We start from the raw sequence: 17,029 nt of genomic DNA on the forward strand, positions 1-17,029 counted from the left end.
TCTACATTGCTTTAATTCCTGTAAAACGTCTAAAGGGTTAAGAAACTTTCTAAATGCTGTATTGAATACTTTGAGGGGTAAAGTTTTTAAAATGGGGTGACTTTTTGGGGGTTTCTAATATATAAGGCCCTCAAAGCCACTTCACAACTGAACTGGCCCCTGTAAAAATGGCCTTTTGAAATTTTCTTGAAAATGTGAGCACTTGCTGCGAAAGTTCAAAGCCTTGTAACGTCGTAGAAAAATAAAAGGATGTTCAAAAAACGATGGCGATCTAAAGTAGACATATGGGGGATGTTAATTAGGAACAATTTTGTGTGGTATAACTGCCTGTCTTACAAGCAGATACATTTAAATTGAGAAAAATGCTAAATTTTGGTGTTTTTCACAAATACGTTCAGTATCGAGCAAATTTTGCCAGTAACAAAGTCCAATGTGTCACGAGAAAACAATCTCAGAATCGCTTGGATAGGTAAAAGCATTCCGAAGTTATAACCACCTAAAGTGACACATGTCAGATTTGAAAAATGAGGCTCTCAGGAAGGTCAAAAGTGGCCAAAGCTGGAAGGGGTTAAAGACATTAGCAATGTAACATTAAACGTCAATAGTAAGCAGCAAAGGGAACGGTTCCGTGGAGAAAGTTCCAATCACAGGATCCTATGAGAGGTGTAAAAAAAAAAAAAAAAAAAAGGACCAGATAGCAGACGTCGAAGGCCGGGATGAAGATCTGGAGCTCCAGAGTGGTCGAATACGTGCTGTAGAAAAGGAGGAGGAAGCAGGCGGTGGTGATTTTCTCTGCGGAGGCTTACCATCTTTTGAAAAAAGACCTAAACGTTCCATAATGGCTTCTCCTTCTTGGAGAGTATCAACTGTATGGCCAATTGCGATACGAATATGTGAGACGAAAGGGGAAGGTCCATCTGTATCTAATCTCCTGGCGAGTCAGGACTTGGAGAGGTTTTAATGAACGACTCCTCTGGATCGTGCGAGAAGCCAAATCGGCAAAGATCTGTAAGTCCTAGCTACGCAATCGCAACTGTTCTGCGGATCGGGAGGCCTTCATGACCTTTTCCTTCACAGAGTAATAATGAGGCTTCACCAACACCTCTCTGGGCTGACCATCCGAGCAGGGAGCAGTAAGCGCCCCCTTCAAGCTTAATGTGAGCTTCAAGCTTTTGGTATATGTCATCAATACATTTAGAGTGTTGGTTAACAGTCGTCACTTTATTATCAATTTTAGCCTCCATTGCTTCCATTCTAGACCCCAGAGCATGAAAGTCAGCTTTAAAGAGGCTCTGTCACCAGATTATCAAATCCCTATCTCCTATTGAATGTGATGGGCGCTCGCTGCAGTGTAGATAACAGCAACGTTTTTTTTTTTGTAGTTTTTTTTTGAAAAACGATAATTTTTGCCCAAGTTATGAGCAATTTTATATTTATGCAAATGAGCTTTTAAGTGGACAACTGGGCGTGTTTTCTCGTTTTACCAACCGGGCGTGTATTGTGTTTTTACCAACTGGGCGTTGTGAATAGAAGTGTATGACGCTGACGAATCAGCATCATACACTTCTCATCGTTCCCACCCAGCTTCTTTCACAGCAGACACAGCGTGACGTCACCCGCAGGTCCTTCAACCTTGTCGTCGGACAAAGAAGATACATCGGCTCCAGGCGTCCAAAAGGTTAATATGCTCGTCTCTAGGGAGTTTGCTATGCTTACCTGCACATACCCTGCACTGTACTCTGACGCCTGGAGCTGATGTGTCTTCTCTCTTCCGATGCCAAGGTTGGTAGTATACCTAAGCATTATTGCCTGTCAGTGTAAATCTAACAGGAAATCTGTTAGGCGACGCCTCCGGCATGGCCTAACAGGCATTTGCTGAAGACAGACCTGGGGGTCATTGTTAGGCCCTCGGCTGCCATGGGAACCCGATAGCGCCCCGCGATTTCTTTGCAGGGGCGCCGATGGGGGTGACAGAGGGAGCTCCCTCCCTCTGTCAAACAGATTAGATGTCGCTGTCGATTATGACAGTGGCATTTAATGGGTTAAACTGCCGGAATCAGAGCGCTCTTCGATTCCGGCAGGAGCCAGGATATATCCGTCCTTCGGCGTTAATAGGTTAATGGAGGACTTCTAGGAGATCGCTCTGCTGCTGATCATAAACAATATTTCTATCAGAGCATAGCTCCACAATAGGGCACACAGACGTACAGTAGAGACTAAGGCCGCATTCACATCGCGTTTGCACTGTCCGCCGAGCGTATAAGGATTTTGTTTTTTTAAATTAAAAACGTGGACCATTGAAAACGTGTATCATTTTCTGTTTACATCTGTTTTTTATAGTGTGAACGTTTAGTGTATGTTGATTTACGTTTCTCTGTTTGTTTTTTTTTATCTAAAAAAAAGTATAAATATATATATTTTTTTAAAGTGAACGCTGATGGAAAAAAAACAAAACATCTGATATATTTACTGTATGTTTACGGATCAAAGCGTATAGCAGCACGTTTATGCCATTGAGATCAATGCAAAAAAAAAATTACGTTGCGTATACCTTTTTATTTTATTTACAGAATAGCGTAGCCGGACTGCGCTATTCAGTGTTTTAAAAAAACGGTATACCAACAAACCTAGACCAAACTGATGCTATTTTGGTCTACGTTTGACCCATTATAGTCTATGTATACGCCGAGCTATACGTTCTTCAATCCATTTTTTATTTTTTTTTAGTGTTTAAAAAAATAGACGCTCGGCAGAAAGCACAAACACGATGTGCATAGGGCCTAATAGAAGTCTTTTGGGTGATGTATGGCTGCTCTGTACAACTCTAATGTAGTATGTAATAACGTAATACCTCAGTTTGCATGAGCTCTTAGGAATTGTTGATCTGCCTACTCTACGGAACTTGGAAACGAGGTTCAGTGTTTAGACTTGACAGGTGTTCGTTCTCAGGCCAAGTAGTGTCTGATGGAAATGTTTACAGCACTTTGAGGTTCCACGGTTTTGGCGATTGTATTTAACCCCTTAAGGACGCAGCCTAGTTTGGGCCTTAAGGCTCAGAGCCCATTTTTCAAATCTGACATATTTCACTTTATGTGGTAATAACGTCGGAATGCTTAAACCTACCCAAGCGATTCTGAGATTGTTTTCTCGTGACACATTGGGCTTCATGTTCGTGGTAAAATTTGGTCGATATATTCAGTGTTTATTGGTGAAAAATTGCAAAATTTAGAGAAAATGTTGAAAAAATTGCATTTTTCTGAATTTAAATGCATCTGCTTGTAAAACAGACGGTTATACCACCCAAAATAGTTACTAGTTCACATTTCCCATATGTCTACTTTAGATTGGCATCGTTTTTTGAACATTCTTTTATTTTTCTTGGACGTTACAAGGCTTAGAACATAAACAGCAATTTCTCATATTTTTAAGAGAATTTCAAAAGCCTTTTTTTTAAGGTACCTCTTGAGTTCTGAAGTGGCTTTGTGGGGCCTATGTATTAGAAACCCCCATAAAACACCCCATTTTAAAAACTAGACCCCTCAAAGTATTCAAAACAGCAGTTAGAAAGTTTTTTAACCCTTCAGGCATTTCACAGGAATTAAAGCAAAGTGGAGGTGAAATTTGCAAATTTCATTTTTCTTGCTGAATTTCAATTTTATTCATTTTTTTTTTCTGTAACACAGAAGGTTTTACCAGATAAACACTACTAAATATGTATTGTCCAGATTCTTCAGTTTTTATAAATGTCCCACATGTGGCCCTACTGCGCTCGTGGACTAAAACACAAGCCCTAGAAGCAAAGAAGCACCTAGTGCATTTTGAGTCCTCTTTTTTTATTAGAATATATTTTAGGCAGCATGCCAGGTTTGAAGAGGTGTTGAAGTGTCAAAACAGTAGGAATCCCCCAATAGTGACCCCATTTTGGAAACTACACCCCTCAAGGAATTCATTTAGGGTTGTTGTTAGCATTTTGACAACACAGTTTTTTCACAGCACCTATTTCAATTGGGCTGTGACATTAAAAAAATGACATTTTTTCCAATAAGATGTAATTTTTTACCAAAATTTCTTATTTTCACAGGGAACAAAATACTAAATTTTGTTGCCCAATTTCTCCTGAGTGCATCACTACCCCATTTGTGGCAATAAACTTCCGTTTGGGCCCATGGGAGGCCTCCGAAGGGAAGGAGCGCTGTGTGTTCTTTGGAGTACAGATTTTGCTGGTTTGGTTTTCGGGTGCCATGTCGCATTTGCAGAGCCCCAGAGGTATCAAAGCAATGGAAACCCACCAGAAGTGACCCCATTTTGGAAACTACACCCCTCAAGGAATTCATTTATGGGTGTTGTGACCATTTTGACCCCATAGTTTTTTCACAGAAGTTATTTGAATTGGGCTGGGAATGAAAACAAAATATTTTTTTTCAAATAATAAGTCGTTTTGGCTGAAAATTTCTTATTTTCACAAGAAACAAAATACCCCATTCTGTTGCGCAATTTGTTCTGAGTGCCGCAATACCCCATTTGTTGTGATAAACTGCCGTTTGGGCCCATGGGAGGGCTCAGAAGGAAAGGACCACCATTTGGCCTACTGGGGATTTTCTAGTGCGAAGTCATGTATGCAGAAGCCCCTGAGGTACCAGTACAGTTGAAACCCGCAAGAAGTGACCCCGTTTTAAAAACTACACCCTTAAGGCATTCATCTAGAGGTGTAGTGAGCATTTTGACCGGAGACCTACACCCCATAAACTGTAATGTGGGTTCTCCCGGGTATGGCAATACCCTACATGTGGCTGTTATCAGCTGCCTGGACACACAGCAGGGCCCAGAGGGGAAAGACGGGGGGGGGGGGGGGGGGGATAAGCTGTGCGGAGTGCATCAGGGTAAGTAAAATTGGGGTAAATTATAAACCAAGGGATGTATGATAAATTTTAAAACACTTTCATACAGAGCTCTGGTTATTCGGGACACGTGTCACATTGATATATTGTGTCATCCATTATCCCCCTCTTATAGCAGACTTTGCACCTCTTTTGACTTTTTCCCTTCTTGCCAGTTTGGGGAACTTCTCCTGGAAAGTGTTGCCCTGGTACGATGCGTGTGGGCTCGCTTCCAGAAGTACTGGGTGCCCCCCCTTCTTGGTCCCTAAAGATTAGGTTCTTGATAATCACCTCTTGAAATTCCAGGAAAGTTACCGTCTGGCCTGCACATCGACGTAGCATGTACGCATTGTACAATGCCATCTGTATGATGTGCCCGGCCAGCTTCTTATACCACACCGCATGGCGCTGTAGGGCTTCAGGGCTTGATCTTACAAGTCCATCCCTCCCATGTACCTATTGTAGTCCAGGATGCAGTCTGGTTTGGGGGTGGCCTTTCCTTCATATATCCTAAACCTGTAGGTATACCCTTATGCACTCTCACAGCTTATACATCTTCACGCCAGGTACTCGCGGAATTGAACCCTCCCTTTAAAATGTACCAGGGACTCATCAATAGAAATACACTTCTCGGGGGTGTATGCTTGGGAAAACCGGGCACTGGAACGGTCTAATAGGGGTCTCCGTTTATACAAACGGTCAAAACTGGGGTCATCTCGGGGTGGGCACGGCTCATTATCAGTATAATGTAAGAAGCCAAGTATTGCCTCATTTATTTATTTTTTTAGGTTCCAGTTCAGTTCTGAAGTTGCTTTGAGGGGCCCATATATTAGAAACCCCTATGAAATACCCCATTTTAGAAACTAGACCCCTCAAAGTATTCACAACAGCATGTAGAAAGTTTATGAACCCTTTAGGTGTTTCACAAAAATTTAGAGCAAAGTAGAGGTGAAATTGACATTTTTTTTTTTGTCAGAAAATCCTCTTTATACCATTTTTTTTTTTTTTATAACACAAAAGGATTTATCAGTGAAACGCAAATTAATACGTATTGCCCAGATTCTGCAGTTTAGAGAAATATCCCACATGTGGCCCTAGTGCGGTAATGGACTGAAGCGCCGGCCTCCGAAGCAAAGGAGCACTTAGTGGATTTTGAGGCCTCTTTTTTATTAGGCACCATGTCCGGTTTGAAGAGGTCTTGTGGTGCCAAAACATTGGGAACCCCCCAAAAGTGACCCCAATTTGGAAACTAGACCCCTTGAGGATTCCATTGTCGTTTTCTTGGGGTGCATGCGGCTTTTTGATCAGTTTTTATTCTATTTTTAGGTGGCGTGGTGACTAATAAACAGCAATTCTACTATTGTTTTTTTTTTTCTTTTTTTTTTTTTTACAGCGTTCACCGTGCGCTATAAATGACATATTCACTTAATTCTGCGTGGCGATACGATTACGGCGATACCAGATGTTTATAGTTTTTTTTATGTCTTATGGCGTTTGCACAATAAAATACGTTTTGTAAACAATCATTTACTTTTTGTGTTACCTTTATTCTAAGAGCCAGAACTTTTTTATTTTTCAATCAATAAAGCCGTGCGAGGACTTATTTTTTGCGTAACAAACTGTAGTTTCGATCAGTACCATTTTTAGGTACATGCGACTTTTTGATCTCTTTTTATTCCATTTTTTGGGAGGTGAAGTGACCAAAGAATTGTGATTGTGGTACGGTTTATTATTTTATTTTACGGCGTTCACCGTGCGGGATAAATAATGAAATAATTTTGTAGTTCAGGCCGTTACGGACGCGGCAATACCAATTATGTATAGTTTGTTTATATATTTTTATTAATAATAAAGGACTGATAAGGGAAAAAGGGGGATTTTTACTTTTTATTACTTTTAAATCTTTTATTTTCTTTTACACAATTTTTTTTTTACTTTTTTTTTTACTTTATTACTTTGTCCAACTAGGGGACTTGAGGGCAGGAGGCCCTGATCGCTATTCTAATACACTGCACTACATGCGTAGTGCAGTGTATTAGAACTGTCAGCTACTCACTGACAGCAAGCATAGTGGGTCCTGACGTTGTCAGGACCCACTAGGCTTCCGTCTATGGCATAGCCGGACGCCATTGTTTGGTGTCCGGTTGCCATAGTCACTATCGCGTAGCAGGCCGGCGATGGCAGCTTAACCCCTAAAAAGCCGCGATCTCTATAGAACGCGGCTTTTAAGGGGTTAATCAGCGGGGACACAGCGATCGGTCCCCGCTGTAGGAGCTGTGACAGCTGCTGAACAAGACAGCAGCGTCACAGCTCCTGTATGTGTCGGGAGGACGGCCGAAATAGCCGTTACTCCCGAGACGTACTATTACGGCATGGAGCGCGAACGATACAGCTGCCATGACGTAATAGTACGTCAAGGAGCGGGAAGGGGTTAAAGGGAATGAATCGGCAGTTTTGAGCCAGTAACCTACCCCCGATATTGTGGCATGAACGCTCCTCCACTTTCGGTTTGCAAGCAGGACTTAGTTCTCCAAGATTGGAAAGGCCCCTTTTACAGTTTGTATTGTTCTGGCCATTGTTTTAGAAACTTTCTAGTTCCTTGTTTTTCCTTTCTGTGCTACCAAAAAAGACTTAAAAAAAATCTTCACTCCAGTAACCGAATCAACTTCCTTTTAATAAACTAAAAAAAATGAGTAGTTTCTACTCCCTTTTTGGAGAACAGCGTTGAGTTCCTCATAGATCTCCTACGAGTATTCTTTTCTTTATAGTTTACGATGCATTCGTTTTGCTTTACATTCCCATTTTTGTTATTATGAAGAGTTTTTTGCTAGGGTCTCAGGTGAGTCTTTGTCTGTGTTTGGTCAGTTTAAATGTACCTAGTATTGGTTGGTCTATTGATTTCTAAGCCTTAGAACTCTTTTTGATTTGTACATCTCATTGGATTGTGCTCGGTTTCCTCCTTCCAACTATATGGGGAGCTGGTCAGTGGTGTATCCCTGTGCACTGTATATAAACATACTCTCCCTTTTAGATATCCTAGGCTCCAGCAGGGAGAGTATTGTTTTATACCAAAGATGGAGTTCATGGAGGCCCCAAAGTTGTGATGACCCAGAGGAAGCGGGTTAGGAGAAACCTGGTGGTGGGAATTTGAACCCAAGTTATATAAAGAGACCTTTCCGGTTTTCCTTGGTGTTACGCATTAACGTTGTTATTGGTTATGATTCATGTCTTTTAGCGCTTGGAATAAGAAAGCATCTTCAAGCAATCTAATAATTAGATCTATTGATTTTTTGCTATTTTTATGCTCGTCTTTTCTCATGCATAAATGTTTTCTGTTTGAAATTTGTCTACAAACTTGTAGATATGATTGTGATCTTAGGCCCTGTCCAGAGTTTTTTTGGAGGCAAAAAAAAATCTGCCTTAGAATATTTTCAGGCAGATTTTGAACTGCCTGCGTTTTTGGTTTTTTTTCCCTGCAGTTTTTGTGGTGCCTTTTGCCCTCTGCCATTGTAGCTAATGCATGGACAGCGGGCAAAAAAACGCTCGTATATGAGCGCCGTGGGTTCTTCTGCCTCCCATTAATTTCAATGGGAGCTCTAAAACGGAAACAGTTTTAAGAAAAAAAATATTGCTTTTCTTTCTCCCCGCCAGCGGCCAAAAGCCGCCCGGGGCAAAAAAACGCCTCTGCCTCCCACTTAAATCAATGGGGGCGGGGGGGGTCGATTTTGGAAATTTTTTTGCGCGGATTCCGACACTTTTTCAGTGTCAAAATCGGTGCCAAAAAACTGAGCTGGGCAAACAAATATATCTACGTACTATAAGGGTCCATTCAGACGTTGAGGTGCGGTTTGAATCTCATTGGAAAGCCACATGTGATTTTTCTGCTATTTGGTGTGTTTTGTTTTTCCCGATGCAGTTGCAGTACAACGCATTGTATTTGGTTCTAACCACACCTCAACGTCTGCAAAATGTCATTCGGAATTGAACTGTGACATGAAATCTCAGCCTTAGGGCTCATTCAGACGAGCGTGATTCTCGTCTGTGTGCTGTGTTGGAACAACGTACAACACACGGACCCATTGATTTCAATGGGGCTATTCACACATGCGTGAGTCTTCACGCAGGGAGAGTCCGTTGCGTGAAACTCACTGCATGTCTTATATTGGTGCGTTTTCACGCACCTTGTCGCCCATTAAAGTCAATGGGTGCGTAGAAACCACGGACAGCACACGGACGCACATCAGTGTGCTGTCTATTTCACGCATCAATTAAATCGAAAAGATTAATAAAAGTACTTGCAATTGCATGCCGCACGCAACGCGCACTGACAGAGGCTTGATGCTCTTTGGCCCACCCTGTAACCACTTATGACTTTGTGTTCCACTATATGTGATGATTTTACACTGGTCTATCATGTCATTTGTATTGATATGGAATTCTTATTTAATAAATTCTATTTTCAAATGCCCTGGTTAAGACTCTGTCGTTTTCAGTGTTGCGGGAATTCTATTCTGCAGAGCGGTTTCTTAAACATCACGGGTAGGAGAGGTGACGTGAAGTGCCAGAGTTGCATGTGTTCCCTTCAGCGCTATAGTAAAATTGCATTTCAAGGTCTGTGAACTTGCTTTGGCCCCTGTATCATGTGAGCTGATGTCATCTATTTTTGTAGGATAGCAAAGCAGAAGGCTTTATCAGAGGCTGACAGCACTGTATTTAGGAGTCCTATGCTTAAAAAGGGGGAATGTGCTTTTATAATTTTATTTTAGTCCCAAGAACTAAAATCGTAATAAAACTGTGCACCAACATGTGAATGGCTGGGAGGGCAGTGCCGCAAAGCGTTTTTAAATAAAAGGAGAACCGAACATTGTCATATACACTGGCACCACACACAATCCAACATTCATTTATTTATTGTCGCTTATATAGCACTTTTATTCTTTAGCGCTGTACATAATGTCCTCAATCACAGTCCCTGTGCCCAATGGAGCTTGACACACACACACACACACACACACACACACACACACACACACACACACACACACACACACACACACACACACACACACACACACACTCTCTATATATATAATTTTTTTTAACTTCTTATAACCAGATACTGGTACACTTTATGACCTGTGCAGAGGTCATTGTACAGGAAGGGATAGGAGGGGAACAGCCTATCATCTATTGTCAATGGTGGAGCCTCTATCTAGTGTGTGTGTGTGTGTATATATGTATGTATGTGTATATATATATATATATATATATATATATATATGTGTTATATTTCATTGTTATCCGTCCTGTGATGACTCCTGTGCTCCTTCTGCCCTCTCCATAGAGTGCCATTACATTTTGCAACATCTACCCAATTATTTGTACATGGTTACATGACATTCATATTCAGCCTTTTATGGCGAATCTCATATATATATATATATATATATATATATATATATAATCTTCTCCTGATCTCCCCTCCTAGCTCTATAGATTTCTGTGGGCAGCAGTGACTGTCGCTCTCTCCATAGACTTCCATGGGCAGCATGTCTGTCTCTTTCTCTCTGTTCCCGCTATAGACTTCTATGGGCAGGCAGTGGAGACCCCCCCCCCCCCGCCCCCCCATTTCTACAGTCCATCTCCTCTGCTCTGTAACTAGAGATGGATTTTGCTTGACAACAGGGGGTGGACAGCAGATTACAGGAAGAGACACCTAATGGCAGTAACTTCACACAACATTTGCGTGGATAAAACAAATATTTAACTACGTAAATTACAAAGTATCTATCTTTCTCTGAGGGGCTTGTTGCTGCACATGGAAAGTTGCCAACATGTAATGAAACAGAACCCTCTCCTCTTTATAGAAGACAAATGGGTTGGAGCTCCTTGATCTGCCTTTTTATTAGGTTTTCTTTCTTCTTCCAAACTTTTGAATCACACAGACTTGTGTATGATATTTAAAAGGGAAGTCCACCAAAAATTCCCTAATGACGTGATGTTATATGGCACGTCCGAAAAGGACATAAGCGAGTTTATGGGCCCCCACAGTATTAACAACCTGTCAGGACCTGATTTTTATATTTGTCTGTCAATCTATAATAAGCTGCGCACAGTGTGTATATTGTGATGACCAGTTTAACATATCGTTTTTGTTTTGTCTTTTTCTAGGTAACAAACCATATGGATTACCAGCCATGTCTGTACATGCCTTGAAATTGACCGGTTACAATACTAAGAGAGTTCAAAATTGTGCAAGGGCGGCACAGGTATGAATGACTGACAATATCACTGGCCAATTCTTAATGTCTTTTATTTGTTTGTCTTGTGTTGTGAAAGTATTGTAGAGCTCTTGTGTTGTGCAACGTTCCAGCCAAAACGCATTAAATAAATATTAGTTGTTTTTTTTTAATTACTTGCACATGTTCGGTGGTGCTCGGAACGTGGCTTCATAAAATCATTATTTTATATATAATTATCAGTAAAAATAAATAATGTAACATTTTGTAGTGTGAGGGAGGCTGACCTACAATGGACTGTTCAATTTAAATGTTTTTATTTTCAATTTCTTAGGTGGTAAATGACAAACGGTATCCTGACTTAAAATCGCTGGGTGTTCCAGATCCTCCTCTGATCGCTATGCCAAGGATCCCTACCATTCTGTTTCCAGAAGGTATTGTCATGCTGTGGAGTTGTATGGAACGTACTGGGCGCTTTCTACAAAAATGGCAATAGAGCGTGTAGATTCCAGATTGTTGGGTGTATTTGTCTTCTTTTTTTTTTAAATATATGCTGAAACCTGTTACTCTTGCTTGATTATGTTGTATAGAAAAATTAAATCACTCTCTTGGCCCTCCACATTAATTTAAAAAATAAAAAAAATAAGTGATTGTTCACCATTCTTCAGGTTATTTTCCACACAATTTTTGTTTTGATTAATATGTTAATATAACTCTTTTTAGTGCTCAGAACTCCAAATCTCCGACTGACATAAGGGTGTTTTACGCTGGGCGATTATCAGGCAGATAAGCGTTCATATAACGCTCATTGCCGATAATCGCCCTGTGTAAACAGGGCAGCGATCAGCAGATGAATGAGCAAACACTTGATCTGCTGATCGTATCGTTTTAAAAAAGTAAAAATATTATCGTTGTCGACAGCGCGTCTCCCTGTGTAAACAGGGAGACGCGCTACCGACATGATGATGATGTATGGAGACAGGCGATCGGAGTAACGACCGCTCGTCCCCATCCACAGCTCCGTGTGACAGGAACAAACGAGTGCAGATCAACGATGTTCTGTTGATCGGCATTCGCTGCACCGACGGAGTGTCGGCCAGTGTAAAAGGCCTTATAGAGGTAAATTATAAAATTCTGTCTGGCTGCAGCCACCACTAGGAGTAGATTACAATCTTGCATGCTATTTATATATTTGCGTTGAATTTTATAAAATGTCATGAGCTAAGTATACGCTAGAGGTGGCTAAAGGTAGCCGGAATTTTATACGTTAAAACAATTTATGCAGAGGATATGAAGTTCAGTATCAGAAAAACTGAGCTCTCGCTCCTATGAAGATAAATTAGGAGATTAGTCGGCACCGAATTTTGGACCAAAAAAAGCCCCAAAAAAACATGGCATTAAAAGATGAACATTCACTTATAAGTGTTGATATTCAATGTGAGTGACAACGCATTGAAATCCAGCATTGTCACTCTTGGCATTTGTTACGAAGTAGAGGTTCGAACACATTCAGTCTAAAATATTCTTTAAATATTTACATATTCCATATTATCACCCCATAGATAGATAGATATATATATATATATCTCCTTTTACATTTATTTTTATTTTTTCCCCCTTGCAGATGAACTACCTCGGCCAGCAGTTATTGGAGTCAGGGGTAGCTATGGATCTTACCCCGATAGTGCTACTGCAATTAAAGAAATTCTCTCTTCTGTTTTAAACATTCCGACCAATTTTAAATCTACGTTGGCTGCAAATGCAGATCTGCAGGACAGTGATGTGGAGAACAGCAGCACTGGGGGCAATAATGAGGACTCTGATAGTGATCCTGATGGTATTCCTTTAATTCCGTGTACACAAAAAGACATCCGGATTAGCAGACACACAGCGGTCTGGGATAACTCCCAGTTGGACTCTCCTAATACTCCAGTGGACTCCCTCGCATCCTCACCTATAGCACCGATCACAAGCACACTAGGTGTACCTGAACTGGATTTGGCACCTTACTTTAGATGCAACAACTGCTCCGGACTAATTTTACCTGGATCTGAATTTGTATCGCCACTGAATTTCCATGTAAACTTTCAAAAGGACATGCAAAGATTTTCTTCACCCAGTATTGCACCCCATAATTTAAACGCAAGTCCATACGATCCCACTTTAGAACAATTTAGTTTGCACCTGAATTCATCTACAACAAGCACTGAGGCCTCCACTGTAGAAGACGATAAGTCCTTCCATAGGAGATCCTTGTCCTATTCAAATCTATTTAAAGGTAATTTATACTTTTATTCCTGATTTGTGAGATTCTTCAGGAAGCTTTTTATTTATTTTTTTTTTTATTTTTTTTTAGATAAAAGGGAAAATGTATTGCACTTGGTGATAGCGGATCTGGCTGTTTTCTGGAATATAATTGAGGGGATAAAACATTGCATGGGGCAGTGGAGAATGCAGGACTAACAAGCATATGTTTAGGGTGTGAGCATACATATTGTGGGAGCCTAACCTGTAAACATCAGAGTTTATTAGAAAATTGACCCAACGTTTTTTGCTTTTCTGGCAAAAGTGTGCAGATTCTTGATTATAGGCCAATGGATGAATGGGGGGGGGGGGGTGTTTAATTTATAACACACTAAACACTAACTCGCATATACACTCCCTTACACTTGTCCAGGAGATGATTCGTAATCTCTCAGTACAAGAGTAGAACAGGAAGTCAGAAATTGCTGACTTGTTGAAAACTTAGAGGCTCTGTCACCACATTATAAGTGGCCTATCTGCTACATAAGGAGATGGGCTCTATAATGTAGGTGACAGTAATGCTTTTTATTTCGAAAAACAATCTATTTTGACCACTTTATGAGCGATTTTTTTTTATTTTTTTTTTTTTTTTGCTTTATGCTAATTAGTTTCTTAATGCCCAAGTGGGCGTGTTTTTACTTTAGACCAAGTGGGCGTTGTACAGAGGAGTGTATGACGCTGACCAATCAGCATCATGCACTTCTCTCCATTCATTTAGGCCTCATGCACACGACCGTATTTTTTCCCACCCGTAAATACTGGCGTAAATACGGGTCCGGTGTCACACGTATTCCACCCGTTTTGCACCAGTATTTACGTGCCCGTAAATATGTGTCCGGTGTCACACGTATTCCACCCGTATTTACGAGCACGTTTTTGGCGGCAAAATAGCACTGCACTAATCGGCAGCCCCTTCTCTCTATCAGTGCAGGATAGAGAGAAGGGACAGCCTTTTCTGTAATAAAAGTTAAAGACATTCATACTTACCCGGCCGTTGTCTTGGTGACGCGTCCCTCTCTTCACATCCAGCCGACATCCCTGGATGACGCGGCAGTCCATGTCACCGCTGCAGACTGTGATTGACCTGTGATTGGCTGCAGCGGTCACATGGCCTGAAACGTCATCCAGGACGTCGGGCCGGATGTCGAGAGGGACGCGTCACCAAGGCAACGGGCGGGAGACCGGACTGGAGGAAGCAGGAAGTTGTCGGTAAGTATGAACGTCTTTTATTTTTATTTTTTACAGGTTTATACTGATCGGTAGTCACTGTCCAGGGTGCTGAAAGTGTTACTGCCGATCAGTTAACTCTTTCAGCTCCCTGGACAGTGACTATTTACTGACGTCGCTTAGCAACGCTGCCGTAATGACGGGTGCACACATGTAGCCACCCGTCATTACGAGAGCTCCATGGACTTCTATGGACTGTCCGTTCCGTTATTACGGCCTGAAATAGGACATGTTCTATCTTTTTCAACGGCACGGGCACCTTCCCGTGAGAAAACGGGAAGGCACCCGTCGCCAATAGAAGTCTATGAGCCCGTTATTACGGGTCGTAATTACGACCCGTAATAACGGGAGTTTTTACGGTCGTGTGCATGAGGCCTTAGACCGCACATAGTGACACTGGGTTGTTCACTATGTCCTGTCTTATACTGACATATTAACGTTACTGAAGTGTTTAGACAGTGAATAGACATTCCTTCCAGCCAGGACGCGATGTCTATTCACCACCCCGATACTTCGTTAACGTTTGTTTGGTACTTAGAGCAAAGCGTAATCTCGCTGTAACCTGTCATTTACAGCGAGATCTCGCGAGATTACGCTTGCTCTGCTGTAAGTACCACAGAAACGTTAACGAAGTGCAGGGATTGTGAATAGACATCCCGTCCTGGCTGGAAGGAATGTCTAGTCACGGTCTAAACACTTCAGTAACGTTAATATGTCAGTATAAGACACCACATAGTGAACAACGCAGTGTCACTATGCGCTGACTAAATGAATGGGGAGAAGTGTATGACTCTGATTGGTCAGCGTCATACACTCCTCTGTAAACACCCACTTGGTCTAAAGTAAAAACACGCCCACTTGGGCATTAAGAGGCTAATTAGCATAAAGCTAAAATCGCTCCTAATGTAGTGAAAATAGATCGTTTTATTAAATAAAAAGCATTACGGTCACCTACATTATAGCGCCGACCTCCTTATGTAGCAGATAGGCCACTTATAATGTGGTGACAGAGCCTCTTTAAAGCTGCTAAAAGAGGACCACTACATTTACCAACGTTCATCCAATTATTTGTACATGATTATATGATCATGTTTAGCCTTTATACTGACTTTTTTTTTTTTCAAAGAAATTACCCATAAATAAAAAAAAATTCAATGGACACTAGCTTTTCTAACAATTTATTCTAATCGAATAGTATACCTGATCTAGATCAACTTTGTAATTTACATGTTAACATTTAGTAGTTTTATCTATGTGCATTGTGTGTGAAGTTAGTCACTAGGCTTCTCCCTTCCTGTAATCTGCTGTGTACCCATTTGGTAAAAAAAAAAAAAATCCAACTCTAGATACACAGCAGAGGAGATAAACTGCAGGAAGTGGCGGGGTGTGTCCACATAGGCTGCCTATAGAAGTCTATGGAGAGGGGAGCAGAAAGAGACACAGACACTGCTCTGAGCTGGAAGGGGGAGCAGGAGGTGGGAACAAACGTCTGCCCAAAAGTCTACAAAGAGGGGGGGTGGGCAGAAAGAGAGAAACACTGTTGCCCATAGAAGTCCATGGCAAGGGTAGGGGTGAGCAGAGAGGAGACTCGGGCTGATGTTCTATCTACTCTCCAGGCATTTTATATTGACTGCCTGTTCTTGGGATAGACTATCAATATCAGATCGCTGGGAGACCAACTCCTGGCACCCCTGCCGATCAGCTGATTGATGTTTTGTCACCGCAGCCTTTTCCCAGTTTACAGGCACAGGGCTGTATAATTCCGGGTGAATGGGACTAAGCTGCAATCCCAGGAACAGCCACTACAGATGTGTACCGCATTGTGCCTGATAAACACTGCACAGCCGCAGCCTCTTCAAGGTGTTGCACCACTGTCCTATTCATTGTTTACAAAGTTTACCTTCTTGTTCAAATTTGAAGAGGCTTCGGCGCTCGTACGAGCACCGCGGTCCCTTCAAACAGCTGAGTCTGTTCTCCACTGATCTCATATTCATGGCCTATTTTAAGGATAGGCCATACATTTTAAAACTCTGATAATCCCCTTAAGACCAGATGCACACAATGCGTATTACGTGTGAAATTTCCCGCGGCAAATCTGCAGTGCAATACAGAACCAGGAAAGTACATGGGATGCCAATTATATTAATCTGCACGTGCAGAAGACCGACTGTCGTAAGGCTCCTGCCCCAACTCCCAGAATCAAAGAACTCCGATCCTGGCGGTTCAACTCCTTAGATGCGACATCTAATTTATTTGACAAATTGAGGGAATTACTTTGGCAGCTTAGAAAGGCCCCCAGGTCTGCCATGGGTGAAAACCTATTAGGCCATGTATACTTTGTGTTCCAAAGCATTATACAAGTGATCAAAATATCTCAGCTTC

At 41.5% G+C, this 17,029-nt stretch overlaps 1 protein-coding gene across 1 annotated transcript in view; it reads left to right on the forward strand.

Annotated features, from left to right (window-relative positions):
- RUBCNL (rubicon like autophagy enhancer) overlaps positions 1 to 17,029 on the forward strand; it is a 63,589-nt gene that overhangs the window by 12,182 nt on the left and 34,378 nt on the right. Inside the window, exons 2-4 of the mRNA XM_075850227.1 lie at positions 11,049 to 11,146; positions 11,451 to 11,550; positions 12,741 to 13,394. Coding sequence (XP_075706342.1) covers positions 11,075 to 11,146; positions 11,451 to 11,550; positions 12,741 to 13,394 — 826 coding nt within the window. The 5' untranslated portion in view covers positions 11,049 to 11,074. The remainder of the gene's footprint in view (positions 1 to 11,048; positions 11,147 to 11,450; positions 11,551 to 12,740; positions 13,395 to 17,029) is intronic.

The sequence above is a fragment of the Rhinoderma darwinii genome, chromosome 2, assembly GCF_050947455.1.
Source record: "Rhinoderma darwinii isolate aRhiDar2 chromosome 2, aRhiDar2.hap1, whole genome shotgun sequence".
NCBI classification, from domain to species: domain Eukaryota; kingdom Metazoa; phylum Chordata; class Amphibia; order Anura; family Rhinodermatidae; genus Rhinoderma; species Rhinoderma darwinii.